We start from the raw sequence: 21,034 nt of genomic DNA on the forward strand, positions 1-21,034 counted from the left end.
ATAGCTCAAAAGTACTTCGATTTATGTTAACGATAAAATAACAAAATTTAAAGGAGGAGAGAGGAGGAGAGAGATTAGCAAGATGAAGAAACCACAAACTTGAAAACTATTTAGAGTTGTTACTAGTTTCTAATTTTAAAATTATTTCATACTTAAAAAATACATAAGAATATAAACGTATCAGACGAATACAGCTAATTTTCACAACATCAAAATACCCCCACAAATAACAATCAAAAGAGACTTAGGTACTCACTAGTGAGTATATGCACTTGCCTTTTGATTTGGCCCATTTAAAAAATGTCACGTCTTCCTTGTTTTTTAAAGACCAAAAAAAATTGATGACACGTTGTTTATTTTTTATAACAATAAAACATGTATTAGTTTATAATTAAATAAAGAGTAATGCTATTCATACCTTACTTTTGTAACACATTTTCATATCACTTTAGGTGACATTTGATGTGGATAGCCACATCATTTGAATTAATCATATTTTTAAATTTAGTTCATTTTTTAATAAACTAATAATTAAGAAAAACTAGTTAAACAAATGATGATTGTGGTATACGAGGAGTCTTTCTCATTCATTTTCTTGGGTTTTGTAAATTTTTCAAATGATGTAGCTATCCACATCAGATGCCACTTATGGTAGTATAGAAATATGGTATAAAAATATAGTATGAATAACATTACTATTAAACAAAATTAAAGAGTGAGTACTCGCCAGTGAGACCCCAAGTATTGTCGAACACACAAGACGATAAACTCGTTATCCTGACCAATAAAACCAATAAACCTTCCTTTCAAACCCTATTTTCCTTTCTAGTGCATATCTTCACTACCGCACAACACAGGCTCCTCTCTCTCTCTCTCTCTCTCTCTCTCTCTCTCTCTCGCATCTGATCGATCTATGTCTTGAATCTTGATGTCCTAATCTTAAGACAAACGAAGAAATTTACAGAGGCCTCTAGCTGGCTACAAGCTAAGATATACAAATATCACAAGAAGTTGGAGCTCAGGATTAAAGGTGGATCGGAGGCATGGAAAACGCCCGCTTCCTTCAGAAGCATCAGAGGAGAAAGAGAGGGAGGATCCTCCCCACTACAACCATGATTTCTCTTCTAACTACGAATCTTCCTGGACGGAAGCTGACATGTCAGCCATGGTTTCTGCTCTCACTCAAGTTATTGGAACCACCGAAGGGCATGCTGCCGTGCAACCAAACCCTACATCCATCTCAGACTCATCACCCCTAGTCAAACAAGAACCCGACCGCTCTGAACCGGTTCAAGATCAAGGTATATATATGATTTCTATTTTTCCTTCCTTTTTTTTTTATTTTCATTTTTTGGTCCCCCGACCTTTTTTTTTCTTGGGATTGTTTTAAGTTGTTTTTTTTTATTTTTTTATATACCAGAAATATTTTAAACTAAATTTATCTAAGAAATTCATCTAAGCTATAAGGAGTGAGATTCAAACTTAAATGTAGAACAAAAAACACACTGTTTTAACTAACTTGGCAAAGCCCAGATCTGAATGATCGTTTTAGCTAATGATATTGACATGTGCTAAGCTAGCGGTATTCGGGTTGGCTATGTGTATGCATATGCTTTCACAGTATTGTTGTGATTATGATCTATCTTTTGTTTGTTTCCAAAGCACTTGCATTCTCCAAAGTTGTCGTCATCTATACATGTCCATCTCTAAATCCGTATAAATTGGACAAGATACTAATCGAACTAATTGAGTAGCTAGCGAGGTTAGCTAGATTGCTCTTCCTTCTCCTAACCCTATTTTTGTTATCCTCCACTACAAATATCCCAGCTGTGTGTTTCTTGCCTAAATCACATTTGACCAAAGACTTTTTAGGTATCCAGTTCCAATGTATGGTCATAGACAATTTCAATATTTTTGTATCCTACCTACCTTCCGTGAAGAACCCTCTTTCCATCTCTCCAATTGTCAACAAGCTAAAAATAATTCTTGTTCCATCTGGGACATTCTTGTCATGTTTTTCTCAATTTTCACAAACCGACTATTACTAATTGAAAAGTTTAAACTTAAATACAATTTAGAGACGTTTGGTTTTATCTTTTATCTTTTTCTGATTTTCTAGTGAGTTCTAGTCTATCTTGCCTCAGCATTATCCGATCTTTGATAAGGACGTCTTAAACTTTATAGCTATTCACTTTCTTTGTTTGGTTGGTGCAATTTCCACTTAAGTTGAAGTTCACTGGAAGATTTGCTAACTTCAAAATAGTTTACTGAAAAGGAGGGGAATGCTTTGAATTCCAGTCCCTATCTTTGTCCTGCTTTCGTATGTAAGACCTTTACTTTTAAGAAGGAATTAAAGCTGTTTTGAATATAAACATGTAATACTTTAGCACAATAGGGCACACTTGCGCTGATTACACTCCTCTTCTAGGGATTCCTTCCAGAAGACGTGTCATTGCATCAACTAGCTAGGATATAGTAGCATGGTCTATAGTAACATAAATATATATACATATATGTATAGAAGTTAGTCTTATATATCACCAATACTATTATTTTCAAGATTAATTGTAGAATTTTTTGTGATGTTTCTTGTAATGATATATGTTTAAAACGACATCATTCTGTAACAAACTATATTGATACATAAAAGTGTAATTTATAACGTCTGTCTCATAATACATTGTTGTACCAAACTATTGGATACATAGAAGTGTAATTTCTTATCTCTGTCTCATAATACATTAAACTTTGTGTATGTTGTTACTCCATGACGTGCATGTTTGTGAATAAAGAGACCGTAAGGAGGCGACACTATAGAGGAGTGAGACAAAGACCTTGGGGCAAATGGGCAGCTGAAATACGTGACCCAAAGAAAGCAGCCAGAGTTTGGCTTGGGACTTTTGAGACCGCCGAAGATGCTGCCATTGCCTACGATAACGCAGCTCTCAGGTTCAAGGGCACAAAAGCCAAGCTCAACTTCCCCGAACGAGTTCAAGGTAAGACCGATTTTGGCATCCTAATGGGCAGTTCTGGTACTACAACAAACAGTAGCAGTGGTGCTGCCTCTACTCAACGAACACAAAATCTCATGAGACCAGCTGGCCGTATTGTTAATCCTCAGACAGCTCCTGCTCCATTAATCACGTCGCAGCAGCCGAAACTTTCCCTGATCTTTATCAGTACGCGCAGCTTCTTTCCAGCAATGATGCTGATTTCTGCAATTATTCTTTTTATCCATTTAATCAAGATCCAAGATTTACTTCACAGTTTTCTCCATCATCGACGAATTTGTCATCTTCCACTGCATCACATGATTCACAACCATCGCAACAAAGACGACAAGATCATGAGGAGGATGCGGGGAATAAGGACTGGAATTCGAGTAATCCAAGGGAGTAGCACTATTATGCGTTATTTAATTTTGATGCGGTTCAATTTTATGTATTATATCGAGGAAGTTTAATATTTTGAGAGCATTTGTTTGTTCAATTAGTACTAGTTAGCTAGGATTATCATTTCAGGTTTTTATTTTTTTTCCTTTTTATGGATATATATGTATTGCCTGGGTTTTTTACGTATTTTTGCAGCCATGCCCTGATCGAATCACAACCCTAATACATCATGCATCACTGGTTCATTTTAAGACTTTTTATAATCAGTTCAGTGTACTAGTACTATATATCAAGCATGCAAAATTTATTTTCAAGTATCAAGTAGAATGTAGACGTGATATGGAGGAATTTTCAGGATGACAGTGTTATTGTGGTGTTGCAACGACTTGTACTGTTATTCCTGATTTATATATTAGTATGGATTGTGCTTTTGTTCCCTCCAGAGGGAAACTTGTCCTCCCACTTATGATTAAGGTAGCTTCACCGTGAGATCTTTATAATCGGAATAGTTCATTATATTTATCATCATCCAAATATCATATCTGCTAAAAAACACATAATTAATTCGGATGTCTCCTAGTCATCCAAGTGTGTCAAATGAATTAACGATTTTAGTGATAAGTATCATCTTCATGATGAACCGTTTATTTGTTTGATGTATATGAATGACTAAAAGTTCTCCAAATTGAATGATTTTTTGCAGATATGATCTTTAGATTAATGATAAAGAAATAAACAGTTCCGATTATGAGGTTCTATGATGAAGATACGTAAATCATAAATAGAGGGACATATAGGTTCCCTCGTATAAGAACACAAGCATTACCCTATTAGTATTTATATTTTATTGTAAATTCAAGGTCTATTTTTATTGTAACACATGACCGAGTTATATACGTGATGTTGTACTGGTCACAATCAAAATATTTTTGTATAAAAGAGTGATTATTCTGATTTCCAAGAGCTTAAAATTTTACTAAGCAAATGGTGTAGATGTAAAGTTGCAAATTTTTTTTTTTTTTCTCTTGCAAAACGAGAGAAGAACATTATCTTATTTTTATTCCACTATCATGAGTTTAAATCAAATTATCGGCATCTGATATATAATGAACGCTTTTAATTATTTTAAAAACGAACTGTTTCCATTCAACTTGATGGAATGTCATATTCAGATATTGTTATCAAAACAAAAAAATCAAATCCGAATATTTGTCTCAACTTAATGCAAAATCAATATACAGTCTACATATGCAAAGAAGTGCCGTCACTTCGAGAATTAAAGGTGGAATATTATTTCCAATCGCCTGATGGGAATTCAATCAGCTGAAATATAATTAATTTGGTTTCAACTTGCTACGAAGATTAATTAAACGAATGTACCAAAAACTAACATCACTTGGTCTGTTGAAGCAAAACAAACACTTATTACAGTACTATACTCACATATAAACTTAATTAACAAAACATGTTGACAAATAAATTAATGGAAAGTTGGAAAATTGGAAAATGGAAAGTGAAATATCCTAATAATTTATAGTGAAATCCTAATAATTTATCAGTTCTCCGGTAGCAAATAGATCTCGACAAGTAAACATTCCCAAAACCTTGATTAGTAACCCCCACCGGCACACAATATTAATGCGATTTGTAACACAAGTTTTGAAGAAAGATGCAAACGTGCTGAGAAGCTTTGATCAGCATGGCTCCACCACCTTTCTTTTTCTTTTATGTAAGAATATTCTGACTAATGAGACGTGGTTCTAATTAAACCAGTTTAGTTTATGAAGAAGGGCATTCGAACTTTGATGCAAGATAGCTGGCAAGTTGGTCTAACTTAAAACTGCACAATAAGAGTTGTCGACAATAATTTCATTTTTAGTTTTTAGATTTTATGAAGTAGGTTTGCAAATTTTTCTGTATAACCATCATACTACTACATATTATCAAAATAAAAAACTCACATTATTTTTACACTAACGAGTGAATAATTTGAACTAACATACATGACAAACCAACCATAATAAAGCACTCACATTATAAACACGTATATTAGTTTATCAACACTGATCCATTCGTTCATCAACTATAAACAATGTCATTCGTTGATATTATACGTCTGAATTTTAACACGCTACTTTAGACGTGTTATAAGGTACAAGTTAAGCCTTTTTTCTCCCACTTGTTTTGAGCTTTAGGATAACATTGTTAACAATAAGTTATTATCAAACCTAATTAAGCTAATAAGGTCATTACCTTTTTTGTCGTAACGACTAGTACAAAGCACAAAGTACAGATCCCTCAACGGCTGAAACCATGCGCATGCCAAAGCGCCTCCAGTGGGCCTCCAACCCACTTGCCCCCACAAACGCCAAAAGCTCCAGTGGGCCAGCCTCAAATCCTCCAAAGCCCACGAAAGGTCGATCTGCTTAACAAAGGACCCACAAAACGACAAAAATTAAAAGCAAACAAAGGAGATGAGAAGAAGCTTCCGCCTTTTCTTTTTTCTTTTTTTCCCCTTTTTTTCCTTATTTTTTACGCTTTTCAGAGACGCATGAATATTGGTGACGTGTGCTCAGTTATCAATGCAAAGCATGGGATTTCGGCAAAATCCAATCAGGAAAGGATAGATGTGAGGATGGTGGGTCCCACGTCTGATTTGGCCAAGTGGCATACACAAAGGCTGTGGATTTCGATGCTTTCGGTCTCTTCTTACCTCCAATGTCAAATTTTGCGGCGACTGTCGTGTCTCCCCTCCTTTTGTCTTGGGATCAGGATCATTTCCTAGCTAAGAATAAGGATCCTCCTAATTAAGTCTATCAAACCGTTCAAAATTTATTCTGCAATTATAAATATAAAATTCTTCTAAAAGTTATAATTACTTTAACCGTTGTTCTTATATTATGCCATGCTTACAAAGTTAAACTCTGTGAGCCTCTTTCACATTTCTCTCTTCTCCCTTCTTTCTTTTGGTACAACTGAATTTTTTAATTTTCCGTCTAATATAAATTATTTATTTCAAAAGAGTACGTACAGTTTTAAAGTTTCAAATTTAAATTTCAAGACTCGTATTTGTTAAACTGTCCTGTGCAACTTTCTTTCCAATATCATGCACGTACACGTGACTTATTTACGTCTCTTCTCGTATTACGTTGATCAAAAGAGTATAGTTGTTGGCTCCATAAAAAATTATGGTAGGAATATTTTTTTTTCTCTCCAAATTTTAAGCAGGACAATGATGTTGCATTAAGAGAGTTTTATTGGTGAAAAAAGTCATCATAAACACGAAGACTCTTTCACCAGCATGATGATTTTTTGCAATATCAATAATAGCTTTATAGAGAAAAGTAATTAGTGAAATTATGCTTTAATAGCTTTGATCACGCATGAGTTTTTGTCATGTCTTGGTACAAAATATTCCACTCGTGCTAAGCTTGTTTATTGATCAAGTTCATTGCACCAAATGACAACTACAAAACATTATCATCATGAGCATTAGTCGCGCGGAATAATATTTGTTTAGGGCCATTTGATAATTATTTCTTTTCAGTTTGAAATGTGAAAATTGAAATCTTATTTGGTAACTATTTTTTGTTAAAAAAAAATGAAAACTATTTTCTTGAGTTTTCAAAATTTGGCTTGGAATTTTCAATTTTTTGTTTTGAGTTTTCGTTTTTTGAAAACCAAAAATTATTATCAAACAAAATTTAAGTTTTCAAAAAAGAGAAAACTGAAAACGAAATGTTTATTAAATGACCCATTAAGTAATGCATCGTGCATATGATTGTTTAGCATTGTACAGTATATTGATCAAATCAAGTGAAATTAGATCCATCGAGCATTCAAGCTCATAATCGTTTACCGTAAAGTGGAAACTGAGTACCGCTATATTTTTTTGTGCAAGTTCACATCTACTTTGTGGAGTTGAATGAATGAGATTCTGAGAATACACAAGAAATAGGCATTAGGGAATGAATGACCTTGCACTTGACCCAATCCAATTCTCAAAGATTCATTAAGTTGTAGCCGATCCGGCCCGTTATAGGCCACACAATACAGCAAAATACTGTGGGCCTGTTAAAGTCCAAAAGTTACAAGAAAAAAATGGTTAGAAAAAACTGAAATGTTGACAGTGGGATTTGAACCCACGCCCTTTCGGACCAGAACCTTAATCTGGCGCCTTAGACCAACTCGGCCATATCAACATGTTGGTAGGTTGGTCTTGATTAGATAATTAGTTGGCTCTAACCAGTAAAGCCTTCATCATCTGCATCTGTGACAGCCACACATCTGAAAGTTCTGAACAGAGCGAATGGGATTCTTATGCCATCAAGTAATCAAATAACTGAAATTAGCAAACCCGTTCCATTAATTTGCCCAAAAATGGGTTCCAGAATGCTGTGTCTGTCTGCAACCGTAGTCCCTCCTCCTGCGCCTGCTCCTGCTGTAAAGCTTACCACATCAAATAATATGTCCCCGATTTTTCTTTCTTCTTCTGCAGATAAAGCTTCGGCTCGGCTTCAGTCTTTCAGGTGCAGAGCTGTCGGAGAAAGCTCTCAGCCGCAGACCTCGTTGGCTGAAACCGTATATCAGGGAGTTTACGGTCCTTGGTCCGTCGACTCCACCGACGTCAGAGAGGTACTCAACCACTTGGAGCCCATTTTTAAGTGCTTCTGTAAAAAACACTCCTGGTGTGAGTGCTTTTGTTTAAAGCAGTGCCTGCAATTAGTTCCCATTTCGGTCAAACCCAGAATTTTATTTCTACCCGTTTTTTTGTTTTGGGTGTTTATCATGGCAGTTTCATAGTCGGTCTAGTGGCCCAATACTAATGACTAGACCCAATACTAATCAACATCGAGATTATTTCTAGCATAATCTTGATACGTCAATACGATACAAGTAGTGTAACCATTCAATATAAATTGTATTTGATTCGGTCAAGTTTCGGACTGTAGCATTTTCACGTTCTTCAACATTTATTGGTGTGGCAGGTTATTTTGTACAGGTCGGGACTAGTGACTGCGGCTACATCATTTGTAGTTGCAGCTTCTGCTGCATTTTTGCCTGATAGTTTCTTCTTAACTGACATTGTCAAAGACAATCTCGATTTTGTCTACGCAATCGGAGCTGGTGGATTGGGGTTGCCCCTTTTTCTGATTCACATCTATGTGACTGAAATTAAGCGCACTCTGCAAGCATTTTGGGGGCTTGGTGTTGCCGGGTCTTTCGCAACATATGCATGCTTGGCTAGACCAGCTGGAGATGGTTTGGTGCAATATGTTGTGGATAACCCCGTCGCTATCTGGTTTGTTGGTCCTCTCTTTGCTTCTCTCACGGGACTAGTCTTCAAGGAAGGTAAGATACGATAGATTATTTGCGCAGGACACTCGTTTTTTTGTTAAAGGAGGGATTTTGTATCAACAATGTCGATAATGTATAACATTTTGTTAACGACTTATTGGCACTGTAATCCGTCCCTTAATAAATAACAAACGTCATGTCTAGAGAGGTGATATGCTTCGTATTGCCTTCTTGCTCGCTTGTTTTCGAGTCTTGGCAAAGTAATATTAAAACTAAGTACTTGTTACAGGTCTCTGCTATGGAAAGTTGGAAGCTGGAATTCTCACATTCATCATACCTACTGTTCTTCTGGGGCACTTGGTATATCTTGTTCAAACTGATCCCCTTTCCCTTTTCAAATTGATCCCTTGCATCGTCTCCTCCCCTGTACTTTGCAAACTGTTCCAGTCTGAATTTGACGGATTTCATGCAAGAAATAAACAGAAGTTGACGGATCTTTGTTGATTGGAACAATGTGCAAACTACAGAGGAACGAAAGTGGAACTTTGTGAATACTATAGGACTAAAACCGTGTGTTAGACTTTCTATTCGCAGCTATTGTAACCTCTGCTGTCTAGGAACTAATGGAGTTCATGTTAAACACAGAGTGGACTGATGGACGATGGAGCAAAACTTTCTTTGCTCGGTTTGTGGATGGCCCTGTTTGTAATTTTTGCCGGAAGGAAGTTCACTCAACCGATCAAGGTAATTTTCCAGTTGACTTAACTGTATTAAAATGAAAAATTCCCCTTATTTCAGTTATCGTTCAAGCTTATGCTCATCGCATTTGGTAACAAACTGTTTTTCACTTTCAAGGATGACATTGGCGACAAGTCCGTCTTTACATTCAATTCTCTACCTGAAGACGAGAAGATGGCCTTGATTCAGAAGCTTGAGCAACAAAAGTTAAGTCAGGATGTCGATTAGAGAAATACGAGCCACAGTGGCAGTTTAGTATAGTCTATAGAAAGGAACAACTACGTAATATCAATTGAAAGGAACAGCTAATTTTATATGTACAACAGTACAACTACTGATGAACCATTGCAGATTCATGAACCGAACTTCTTTCTCTTACGATTCGGTTTTAGGTTTCTTTCTACTGCAGTTGCAGTTCGTTATTGTTTGTCTGAGAAGCCTTCTCCTTGAGATTATCCATGACACGCTTTAGTTCTCGGTTAACCTGCTCCTCGTGAAACAGGTAGCGTTAGGATTATATGCATTCACTTCGATAAGGAGAACCAAAACACACATGCAGCGCAAAGTGCACCTCCGACAATGGAAAGCTAGAAACATCTTCCGCTTCCTCTTGGCCTTCAAGGGGCTCTAAAATAAACTGTGACCAAATCTGTGTGCAGGATTCGTTTTCCATTGGAATGCGGTTTTGAAAATTATTGTGGACCAAATGCCTTGTCTATTTTCCTCTTCCTCCAAACTTATTTGGCAAGTATATCTTGGTCATTAACGGGATGCACTTAAACACTACCATATACTTTCCTCATCATTATCTATATATTACCTCAAACTTGAAAGAAATATGCCACATTGTCACGCCCCGGATTTGGCACAAACTAAATCGAGTATATGACACTCCACGTTACTTTTAAGAGCAAAAAGTAACTACTTCCAAAAGCAAGTTATTTGGATGATTGCTTTTGAAGTTATTTGGAATTCTGTTGGTTTTCAATGTGGTGTTCCCAGTTACCGAAATATTACTTACGTCCAATACACTATTCTATTAGTTTAAACTACAAAGTTCAGAAGTCCAAATGTAAGCTGAAATTACTTGAAGTTTGTAGCTTTTGACGATCGTATGGCAATGTGGTCGAGGACAAAGAGCTTGGCAAGAAAGTTCAGCTCCAAGGCGCAATAACACGCTTCAGTTTCTAGTGACGCTAAGATCGTAGACAAGGAGCTGGCGCTCACTTGCTCGGGTTTAGTTTGTGCCAAATCCGGGACGCGACACTTTGCATGTGGAGGAACTTAAAGAATCGAATTGAGAAGTTAGAAAATAATAGAAAATGAGGTGATTTGCACGTAAAATTATGAAGATTATATCCGAAATATGTTATAATTTATCAAACACTATCTATTGTCAAACTACAACAAAAGCAGTTTCTATAAAAAGTTCTAGTAATAGCAAACCGATCATAAAACATCCCACTTATACGTGTGAGAAAATACAGTAGACTGTAATACTAAATAGCACAATCCCTTAGTTAATAACTTAATAGTATAGATCTATAGTAATTTTTCTCTTTGTTAGCATAAACCCTAAAGTACTTAAAAAACAATTTGACCATATTTTGTCAGGGTTACCAAGTTAATGGTCTAGTAATTTTACATATGTGCATTATCGTCACTAAAATAGTAAACATGGATTTTGATGTCAATTTCCGAATTTGAAGTGTAGACGGTTTAAATAGAACTTTTAACACGGGTCCCGGTCCATACCTTTGCCGCTTGCTGGGCTTTGTAGTATATGAACCAACGGGTCCAAAAATTTCACGAAACGACATCGTTTCTTGACCGTCCCTTAAAACCCTAACCAGAACAAGTGGTTTAGTTTCCCACAAGTGGCGAAAATTCGCATGCGTAAATTCTACGCTTTCATCACCTCATCAGCTTCTTTTGGTCACTATTTCTGCTCCAATCGCTTCACTCCGCTCCTCCACTCGCCTCCGCCTCCCTCCATCATCCGTCGCTTCACGCCGCCGATGGCCGCCCCGGAAGACTCGCTCCGCAAGGCCCTTGCTGACAAGCTGTCGGAGGTCGAGAACCAGGGGAACCAAGTGCGGGCTCTTAAAGCCGGCAAAGCCGACAAGTCGGAAATCGACGCCGCCATTGAGGCACTGAACTCGCTCAAGCTGGAGAAGGCTTCGATCGAGAAGGACCTCCAGGCAACATTGAGCAGCAGCGAAGGGTCCGGTAACAGGGAGGCGTTTCGTCAGGCGGTGTCGAATACGCTTGAACGGCGTCTCTTCTACATCAAGTCTTTTAACATCTACGGTGGCGTTGCGGGGCTGTATGACTACGGCCCGCCCGGTTGCGCCGTCAAGTCCAACGTACTTGCTTTTTGGCGGCAGGTTCGATTAACTTCATTTGTCTACTAAAATTATTTCCTGCTGAATTTTGTTAAATTCTTTGACGTGCATGAACTTAAATTATCAGTATATAATTATAAGTATGAATTTGTGCCTCTGATTATTGTTAATTTCATAATCTGTTAGTGGGATTCTGGATGGGTTTTAATTTTTAAATCTATGTGTAATTTATTTTATCAAATTACTTGTTAAGATTGGTAACGAGCTTTTCGGGTTCTGAAGAACGTTACGAATGAGGGGAAGGAATGGATAATCATTGATTTTTGGTATTTTTTTTTTTAAATTTGATTTGCAGCATTTTGTTCTTGAGGAGAACATGCTGGAAGTTGACTGTCCCTGTGTCACACCTGAGGTGGTTCTCAAGGCATCTGGGCATGTTGACAAATTCACTGATCTTATGGTGAAGGACGAGAAAACTGGGACTTGCTACCGAGCGGATCACTTGCTGAAAGATTTTTGTAACGATAAGCTTCAGAAGGATCTCAACATTACTGCAGAGAAGGCCAAGGAGCTTAAGCATATACTTGCGGTGCTAGATGACCTCTCGCCTGAAGATCTAGGTGCAAAGATTAAGGAGTTTGGTATTACTGCCCCTGATACGAAGAATCCTCTATCTGATCCTTATCCTTTCAACCTGATGTTTCAAACTTCAATTGGTCCATCTGGCTTGATTCCTGGGTGAGCATATAGACACAGAAACGACTTTTTTTTTTATGTTTCAATAATGTTAGAATCAATAGATATGGATTGTGAGAGGTTTTTCCCTTTAATTCTTCTTGTTTCATGTGTTACCTTGTTGTACTGCAGGTATTTGCGTCCAGAAACTGCACAAGGCATATTTGTGAATTTTAAGGATCTGTATTATTACAATGGCAACAAGTTACCATTTGCTGCAGCTCAAATTGGGCAGGCTTTTAGAAACGAGGTTATAATTCCTTCCCTCATGATTTTAGACTGAGATCATGCCTGATTTTGCCAGGCCTTCAGATAAATGATTACGTCTAATCGTCTATAAATGGTTGTGGTACTGAGAATTTTGTGCAACACTATTCACTCTTTATTTTTTCTATGTTAAAAAGTCAATTCCTAAACAAGTTAATGTATGTGCAGATATCTCCTCGCCAAGGCCTTCTGAGAGTTCGGGAATTCACACTGGCTGAGATTGAGCATTTTGTAGATCCTGAAGACAAATCTCACCCGAAGTTTGCAGAGGTTGCAGAGTTGGAGTTTTTGATGTTCCCTAGGGAATTACAAATGTCAGGGGAATCTGCAAAGACAATCCGTTTGGGTGAAGCAGTTGCTAAGGTTGGGTTCCATCAGATATTTTTACCTTTTTTTTTTAATTTGTTTTTATATCGAAGTTTAACGTTGCTTCAATTTCACTCGATTTAGGGAATTGTCAACAATGAAACGTTGGGCTACTTCATTGGAAGAGTATATCTTTTCCTTACCGGTTTAGGTATTGACAAGAAACGGTTAAGGTTCCGTCAGCACCTTGCAAATGAAATGGCTCACTATGCTGCTGATTGCTGGGATGCTGAGATTGAGAGTTCCTATGGCTGGATTGAGTGTGTTGGTATAGCTGATAGATCTGCATATGACTTGCGTGCTCATACGGTAAGGATTTATTAGATCTCTTTTAAGAAACTCTTAACTGCAGACTACTTTTTATTAATCAATATGCTGAGATAGTATGATTGTAAAAATGTGTTGACTGACTTTTGATTTCATTTATAGTGTTTTTCTCCAGTGGTATTTAGTTCTGAATTTTAAAACTTGGGGTTTTATCTATGAAACTGTTATGCCGACACGAGAGAAGCCATACAACATAAAGTGATGCTAAGGCTTTACACTACTTATGGAAAGCTATGTGTTCATGGAGTATTGTTTTTCCTTTTCCTTTTCTTTTATGACAGGAGAAAAGTGGTGAAGCTCTTGTGGCTCATGAAAAATATCCAGAACCAAGAGAAGTAGAGGTAATGTTTTCTGCAGATCACGTACACCACTGTTGTTATTAGTAATTTCACCTGTAAGAAAAACAGTATCATTTTTTACTTGTTATGTAATTTCAGGTGTTGGTTATAGCTCCAGTAAAGAAAGAGATCGGCCTTGCATTCAAAGGGAACCAAAAGAACGTAATTGAAGCGTTGGAGGTGAATACAGAATACTCTCTTCTGATTCTTCATCTCGTAATTCTGTTAAATATAGAAGTTATTCATTTCAGGCCATGAAAGAACAAGAAGCTATGGCATTGAAGGCTGATTTAGAGTCTAAAGAGGAGGTGGAGTTTTACGTCTGCACGCTGGGGAAGAATGTAACCATTAAGAAGAGTATGGTAAAAATTTCAAAGGAGAAAAAGAAAGAACACCAGAGAGTATTCACGCCTTCTGTAATTGAACCCTCTTTTGGTATCGGCCGAATTATATATTGCCTCTTTGAGCACTCATACTACACGAGGCCTAGTAAAGCTGCTGATCAACAGTTGAATGTTTTTGGTTTCCCCCCACTTGTGGCACCCATTAAGTGCACAGTTTTTCCTCTGGTTCAGAACCATCAGTATGAGGATGTTGCTAAAGAAATCTCCAAGTCATTGACTGCTGCTGGAATCTCGCATAAAATTGACATTACAGGTATGGAACTAAGTCAATTATCTCTGTTTGTAATTTTTTGACATGTAGGGTTGCTGTATTGAATTGCAAAGTAAAATATGGAATATAAGTTCTAGCACATGTTTATCCATCCATACTTCTCAATGGGATGTTCCCGGACATAATGGTTAGATAATCGGTTTATGGTAGACTGGCAGTAGGGTTAAGCAGTAAGTCACTTATTCTGCAGACATGTTTATATATGCGTATTTTTTAAAACTCATACGCTCTGATATGCCAGAGTTGCATTCTCGTATGGGAGAAAGGCAAGATGAGCACCCAAGATTTGTATCTTCATTCCTCGTTGTAGTTGAAGCCTAACCTGTTATTGTGAAAAGTAGATTAGCAGTCAGTTTCGAGTTTTTAACTGTTTTGAATTTTTATTTGATAAGGTACCTCGATTGGAAAAAGATATGCTCGAACTGATGAGCTGGGTGTACCTTTTGCAATCACGGTGGATTCGACATCATCGGTGACGCTCAGAGAGAGGGACAGCAAGGATCAAATCCGCGTTGATGTGAAAGAGGCAGCATCTGTCGTGAAGGATGTGGCTGAGGGAGTGAGGAGTTGGGCTGATGTGTGGGAGACATTCCCCCATCATTCTTCTGCATCTGCAGATGAGTAGGTTTCGGGTGGATTTAACGCGACGAGGATCTAAAACATACAATAGGGTTTGTTGAGTTGGAAATGTTATTACTATACAAAGCCGACGAGGTTGTTGAAGCACAACCAAGAGATGCTTCTTCTTAAATTGTGTGGCAGCTTTCTGTTTCCGTTTCATGAAACCTGAATTTGACATGCTACGAGTTTTACATTTCTGTATTTTCTTGATCAACTGATTGATCGTACAACTTAGATCTACATTAGGGCAAGTCGTTTCGGATTGAAGAATCAAGAGCCGTCAGTGAATAATTTCGTGAAAACGCGGAAAACCTAAGCAACGAGAAATAATTTCTTTTAATTTTATAAAAATGTTGACTGGTATTTTTGTCTTTTATTTTTTTTTATTTTCTTCAGTTCGAAAGAAACATTAATGAAAATGAAATAATTATTATCATTTTAAAATTTTTATTTTACACTTTTTATATGTTTTTTTTCTAATTATAAAAAATCTAGAGTGTAAAATTGCAAAGGAAAGAAAAATAAAATCACTTCCTAAACAAATTGTCTTTATAAAATGATGTTTTATTACGCCGTCGTTTAAGGGACGACGACGTTTTGGCCCACATTATGCTCGACTTGGACTTTGGTAGGGTCAAATAGGGCTTTTTATGGCAAACCAAAAAATAAGGAAATTTGATTTGTTGGTGGCTTCGAGACCGGAGAAGCTGAGGCCATTGCTACCTAGCGATTACAGAAGAAGAGGAAAATGCTGAGAGTCGCGGGAAGAAGGCTGTCATCTTCTGCTGCGGCGTGGCGGTCGTCGTCGCAGACCGCCCCCGCCTTTGCCTCCAGCGGATCTCATCCGCTTTTCATTACCAACAACAGTAACGACGACTGTTCCTCCGATTTCGCTTCCAGATCCCCCGCTCCCTTTTTCCTCAATTCCAAAATTCCATCTCTCGTCAGAGGTCAGACCCCTAGCTTCTACCTCTTCAGATGCATTTAGGTTTTGACTCTGTTCAATCGGTTGTGTTAATGTTTGTTCTGTACAATCACGGCTCTTATTTTGTAGATTTGGAAATCGAAATTGGTTCATAAATGTTAGGTTATTTTCATTTCTCTAATTATTTAATTTATTAATTCATTTCATTTTCAATCTAATAATCTGTCCTTATTTTGGTTTTCGATCCATTTGTTTTCAAAGTACGATCTTTGATTAAATCGAATTGGGTAACATTTCTAATTGGATACGTGGGATTTTTATCGATTGGTTAGCCCATAGCATTTGTGCTCGTTCTGAATCGATGTTTTGCAATTGATTTTGGTGCATTTCAAAACTTGATTGGGGATTGTATTGCTGAATACATTGGTGTGTTTGATTTAACAGAATATGCATTAATTCTTGTTTGAATCTCTTCTTTGTAATGCTGCGCTTTCTTTATTGAGAGATTGAAAGGAGTCCGCGTTAACAGAAAAATTAGTCTGTTTCGTTAGCCCTTTGCTTGCTTATATGCATTGTCTGGTACCCGGCTATGGTTCTGGAAAAGAAGCTGTTGGAAACTTTTAGTTTTAGTGAATGCCATTTGTGTACGGATTATGGTCTACACAAGTTCAGTTGATACCATTATGTCGAGACTTGGGCTTCGTCTAGACTGGATTGAATTGTTAGTGTCTTGATATGCGGATAGGTAGGTCGATATTTGGGATTGCTGCTGTAACCAAGGGTTGAATGATGAACCATGTGTCTTCTTTTCAGAGTCATTAACTTGCGTTCAGTCTCTGTACTATACAGATATTACATATTCTTTGTACTCACTCTCTCTGGCTGGGGCTGGAAGGTCGTTTTGTTTTGTTATAATCTAGCTATAGTAGTTTTTTGCTAAATGCCTTTAGTCCGTAATTTGATTGGAAAGTGCCTTGCTGAATGCTGATGCGCATTTATCCTTAGGTAGTAGATTGGGAAATGTGATGTTTCTTCACGTGGTATTGTTGAAATTATATGCATGAGATTCAATAGTGTATGGAACTTGTTTGCTGAATGGTTGGTTCTTCATTTCAGGATTTTCCTCTGAAGCCCTCGCTCCCGGAAATGATATTGGTATTTTGTCAGACGTCCCAGCTACTGTGGCAGCTCTGAAGAATCCTTCTTCAAAAATTGTGTACGATGAGTACAACCATGAAAGGTATCCACCTGGTGACCCCAGCAAGCGTGCATTTGCTTATTTCGTCTTGACAGGAGGCAGATTCGTGTATGCCTCCTTGATCCGGCTTCTCGTCCTCAAGTTTGTACTGAGCATGTCTGCCAGCAAAGATGTTCTTGCCCTTGCTTCCCTTGAGGTTGACCTGTCCAGCATTGAGCCTGGTACTACTGTTACTGTGAAGTGGAGAGGGAAGCCTGTTTTCATTAGGCGTAGAACTGAAGATGACATCAAGTTGGCTAACAGTGTAGATGTTCAGTCCCTTCGTGATCCCCAACAGGATGCAGAGAGAGTTACAAATCCAGAATGGCTTATTGTTGTCGGAGTCTGCACTCACTTAGGGTGCATCCCCTTGCCAAATGCTGGTGATTTTGGTGGTTGGTTCTGCCCATGCCATGGTTCGCACTACGACATTTCTGGCAGGATCCGCAAGGGGCCTGCACCATTCAATCTAGAGGTACCCACTTACAGTTTTTTGGCTGAGAACAAGCTACTCATCGGATGAGAATTGCCTGGCAGTTTTTTTTTTTTTTTTTTTTTTTTCCTTTCTGGTGCATCATTTTGCATGAGGTTTCATAATTCATAGCTTCATCTACATCAGGGAAATTGATGTTTGCATACTTATTACTTTCTTTTAGTCATGATTTACACATTTGAATTTTGTATCACTGCCGGTTCTTGATGGAGTTCCGATGTCTTAATAATACAGTTAAATTTTGTTCACCATGTGTAGTTCAATCGAATAATTGAAGCTTGAGCACGCTTGCTTTCTGATGGTTGACTAGGATTACACAATTAAATTGTATCGTAGACAGATCCATACTTACCGTCGTTGTAAGTTAGTCAGACACATGCTAAAGTAACTCATCAAACGCACAACGCAATTGGCCGATAAATAAATGGGAAAGAATGCCGACTTTGATAGTTTCTGTAATCTCTAATTATAGCTTACAAGTAGTGTAACAGAAGAAGGCAACAGCAACTTCTCATGAACAATTTTGCAGAGTCTTCGCTTCGGTTCAGATAGGAACTAATACAAGTTTACGGCCATATGTTTCTAAGAGCTGCCTTTGAGTAATCAAAATATTACTCGGCCGGTCCTCTAGTTAAAGAAAAGAAGCTAGCAGTTCTGGATGGGAACTAATGGCAGTCTGCCTCCATATGCATCTGGGAGCTGGCTCTCGTCGATATCCTTCAGCAGGGTTGAGTTCAGTTTTTTGTCTTTGACGAAAAGGATCTGCAATGTTTACCATGATTTAGTTATAAACTAATGTTGAACAAACAAAAAGTATGCGCCTTGAGCCTCCGGGTCTGGCGGTTGTTCATGACATATTCAACGTTTCTAGTTTAACTACATTAACAAGGTTAGCATCATCTTAGTCTAGCGGTACTTCTTTTCCCAACGTTGGAAGAGGTCTTCACTTCGTATCCTGACTCCCCCATTGACCGCAAGTTAAAGAAAGATGACGGTAGGGGCTGCAAAGTAGTTTACCTTCTTTTTGGTTTTGTTGTCAATAAATGGGTAAACCATCTTCCAAGCAGTCATGAATATGTAGGCACATGGACAAAAAATAACTTGCCAAGCCTCTCCGGGTAGCTGTCCTGCCCAAGACAACAACGTGCAGACGCAAAAACAAAATCACACAACTGAACAGAACGGACACGCACGCTCTGATTGCATTCGTTCACCTAATTGATAATCGAAAACTATTTATAATCCGCTTGATGCAATGGATCAAGGAATTTGAACCTGTAAGATCGTCAGCGCTGCTATGTATCCACGAACATCGCTATTGGTATAGCCCCATCCTTCAAGATCCGCAATGCATACAAACTTTTCCTTTCCTGCTGGCATTCTGAAAAGATAAATATAACATATTACATATGAGTCTATGACATTGCAGATTTGCAGTTCACATCTCAACTCTTACGACGTTAACTTCACAATACAATCGTTCTGCGCTCATTCAAAGATATCGATAATTCATCAAAACCATCATATTAAAATGATTGAACCACCAAAAGTCTGCTGTCATAACAAAGTGTGAGTTACCTGGAACATATTTTATCAAGAGTGTAGACTACAGAACCTGCAAAAGGAAATGTCGATAACTTACTGAATTCATATCTCAGAATCTCATATCAAATCCAAAACATATGCAGGTCTCATAACTTATCAGAGTCCCCAAAACAGTAGTACGTACGTTTGAACTCTTCAGATGTGGTCTGCTTATGCCGCCCACCATACACAACGACAATGGGGCGTCCAGTCTTGTCCACGCCTTGCATGAACAGCTTGTTCTGAGCAAGTTGGCTGGAATCTCTGACTCCGAGATGGAGCCATTCGGCACAAATGACTTCTTCCAACTCAGATACTTGAGGAACATGTTAGTAGCCTTCTCAATATCCAGATCACGCGCCCGAAGAAATCTCCGAATCATGAAATCATCCACATCCTGCATACCAGCACACAAGCATTATGCAAATGTGAGAAGAGTATGAACAATGCGGGCGATCTCAATACACAGAAAGCAAAAGCTTCAAATTAAACACTAATTTGAGATCGCATAAAGTAACAAGTTTATGAACTTTCCTTAAGTAACCAACACTAGAGGTACGTGTTAGAATTAGTGAATGACCAAATTTAGAATCATTTGAAATAGCTTGACATGAGTTCGGTCAGTTAGTCAGACTAGTATGTCTACTCTTACAGCCAAATTTTAATCTTCGTCCTCGTAATTAGAGTATATTAAAATGTCTCATAAAAAATTAAAAATAAAAATCATGAAAAAGAAGTTTCACTAAAAGAATTATAAACAAAAAGAAAGGAGAAAAAGGCAAAAAGAGGCAAGGGAGAGAGAGTGGAAGGAGCGATCCAATTCCAAATCCAAATCCCAAATCCCAACCTTGGAGGAGGGATCTTCTCTTTCCACAAGTGCTCTCATGATTCCCACTTTGTTTCTCTCTATCTCATCGCTCTCAAAGTTTGCTTCTTCTTCCACTTCCTCATATGCCTCTGCCATGCCTTTCCCATTCCCGCTCGATGATTCCATTCTCTCTCTCTCTCTCTCTCTCTCTCTCTCTCTCCCCCCCCCCCCTTTCAGCTAAATTATCTATCCAGTTAAGTCCAATCACCTCCTCTGTTGTTCTTCCCACGTCCTACCACAAACGCAGCTTTCCAATTTCTAAATAAATATCTAGAGAGAGAGAGTGAGAAAGTAAGCGAGGGAAAGTGTGAGAGGGAGAGAGATGGAAGAGGACATAAATCCAGGCAGTTGGGAATTGTCAATAGATGGCTGAGCAGTTTGTCTGCATGCCGACTTTCAAATTTGACGTACTCGTGAGCTTTCGTCAAAATCTAACAAAATCAATTTTATTCCTTATTTTTTTAGAGTCGAGCGAAAATGTTGAATTAGTCAGAGGGACGTAGTTTAAACATATCGTACACAACACCTTCCTACCACTATAGTAAATGGCTACTTGCCAGTTGTTATAACACCTTTTAACATTTTTGTTTTTTTTTTTTTGAGTTTTTATCTCAAATGATCATTGAAATTGATCAAACTCATCATTTTGGTCTTTCACTTTCAAAATCAACCAATGTTGTCTGTGACAGTCACTACACCATATCAATTTGGTCTTTCCGTCAATTATTCTGTTAGTTTGTATGTGAGACCCACAAATCCAATGGAATTGTGACACGTGGATTACACAAAATAAGAGTTTTTATCGCAAATGATCCCTGAATTGAT

The 21,034-nt window shown here is 37.8% G+C and overlaps 4 protein-coding genes, 1 non-coding gene and 1 pseudogene across 5 annotated transcripts; 4 read left to right on the plus strand and 2 right to left on the minus strand.

Moving 5' to 3' along the window:
• The first annotated feature begins 1,007 nt into the window (after positions 1 to 1,007).
• Positions 1,008 to 3,637, plus strand: LOC103967248 (ethylene-responsive transcription factor ERF113). Its single transcript, XM_009380523.3, is given in 3 exon segments — positions 1,008 to 1,301; positions 2,793 to 3,155; positions 3,158 to 3,637. Coding segments are annotated over 3 exon segments (750 nt in total). The 5' UTR covers positions 1,008 to 1,156; the 3' UTR covers positions 3,400 to 3,637.
• Positions 3,638 to 7,513: 3,876 nt separating this feature from the next.
• Positions 7,514 to 7,594, minus strand: TRNAL-AAG. The gene has a single exon. It is a non-coding gene; the product is annotated as a tRNA-Leu (tRNA).
• A 163-nt stretch (positions 7,595 to 7,757) lies between these two features.
• LOC103944764 lies at positions 7,758 to 9,806 on the plus strand. Its single transcript, XM_048571477.1, has 5 exons — positions 7,758 to 8,027; positions 8,381 to 8,744; positions 8,980 to 9,050; positions 9,336 to 9,434; positions 9,546 to 9,806. The coding sequence occupies exons 1-5, from the start codon at positions 7,773 to 7,775 to the stop codon at positions 9,654 to 9,656; spliced, it is 900 nt and encodes a 299-aa protein (XP_048427434.1). The 5' UTR covers positions 7,758 to 7,772; the 3' UTR covers positions 9,657 to 9,806.
• Positions 9,807 to 11,290: 1,484 nt separating this feature from the next.
• LOC103944763 (glycine--tRNA ligase, mitochondrial 1) lies at positions 11,291 to 15,279 on the plus strand. The gene is made up of 9 exons (XM_009355236.3): positions 11,291 to 11,815; positions 12,129 to 12,511; positions 12,641 to 12,758; positions 12,944 to 13,138; positions 13,226 to 13,450; positions 13,750 to 13,809; positions 13,906 to 13,986; positions 14,058 to 14,463; positions 14,874 to 15,279. Exons 1-9 carry the CDS (start codon positions 11,321 to 11,323, stop codon positions 15,104 to 15,106), a joined length of 2,196 nt encoding a protein of 731 aa, XP_009353511.2. The 5' UTR covers positions 11,291 to 11,320; the 3' UTR covers positions 15,107 to 15,279.
• A 508-nt stretch (positions 15,280 to 15,787) lies between these two features.
• On the plus strand, positions 15,788 to 18,005 carry LOC103944762 (cytochrome b-c1 complex subunit Rieske-4, mitochondrial-like). Its single transcript, XM_048572153.1, has 2 exons — positions 15,788 to 16,052; positions 17,144 to 18,005. The coding sequence occupies exons 1-2, from the start codon at positions 15,851 to 15,853 to the stop codon at positions 17,785 to 17,787; spliced, it is 846 nt and encodes a 281-aa protein (XP_048428110.1). The 5' UTR covers positions 15,788 to 15,850; the 3' UTR covers positions 17,788 to 18,005.
• Positions 18,006 to 18,146: 141 nt separating this feature from the next.
• Positions 18,147 to 20,528, minus strand: LOC103944761 (annotated as a pseudogene).
• Positions 20,529 to 21,034: the final 506 nt, after the last annotated feature.

This window comes from the organism of the source record quoted next, unplaced genomic scaffold (assembly GCF_019419815.1).
Source record: "Pyrus x bretschneideri cultivar Hongxiangsu unplaced genomic scaffold, Pyrus_bretschneideri_v1 Contig6, whole genome shotgun sequence".
In the NCBI taxonomy this organism is placed as follows: domain Eukaryota; kingdom Viridiplantae; phylum Streptophyta; class Magnoliopsida; order Rosales; family Rosaceae; genus Pyrus; species Pyrus x bretschneideri.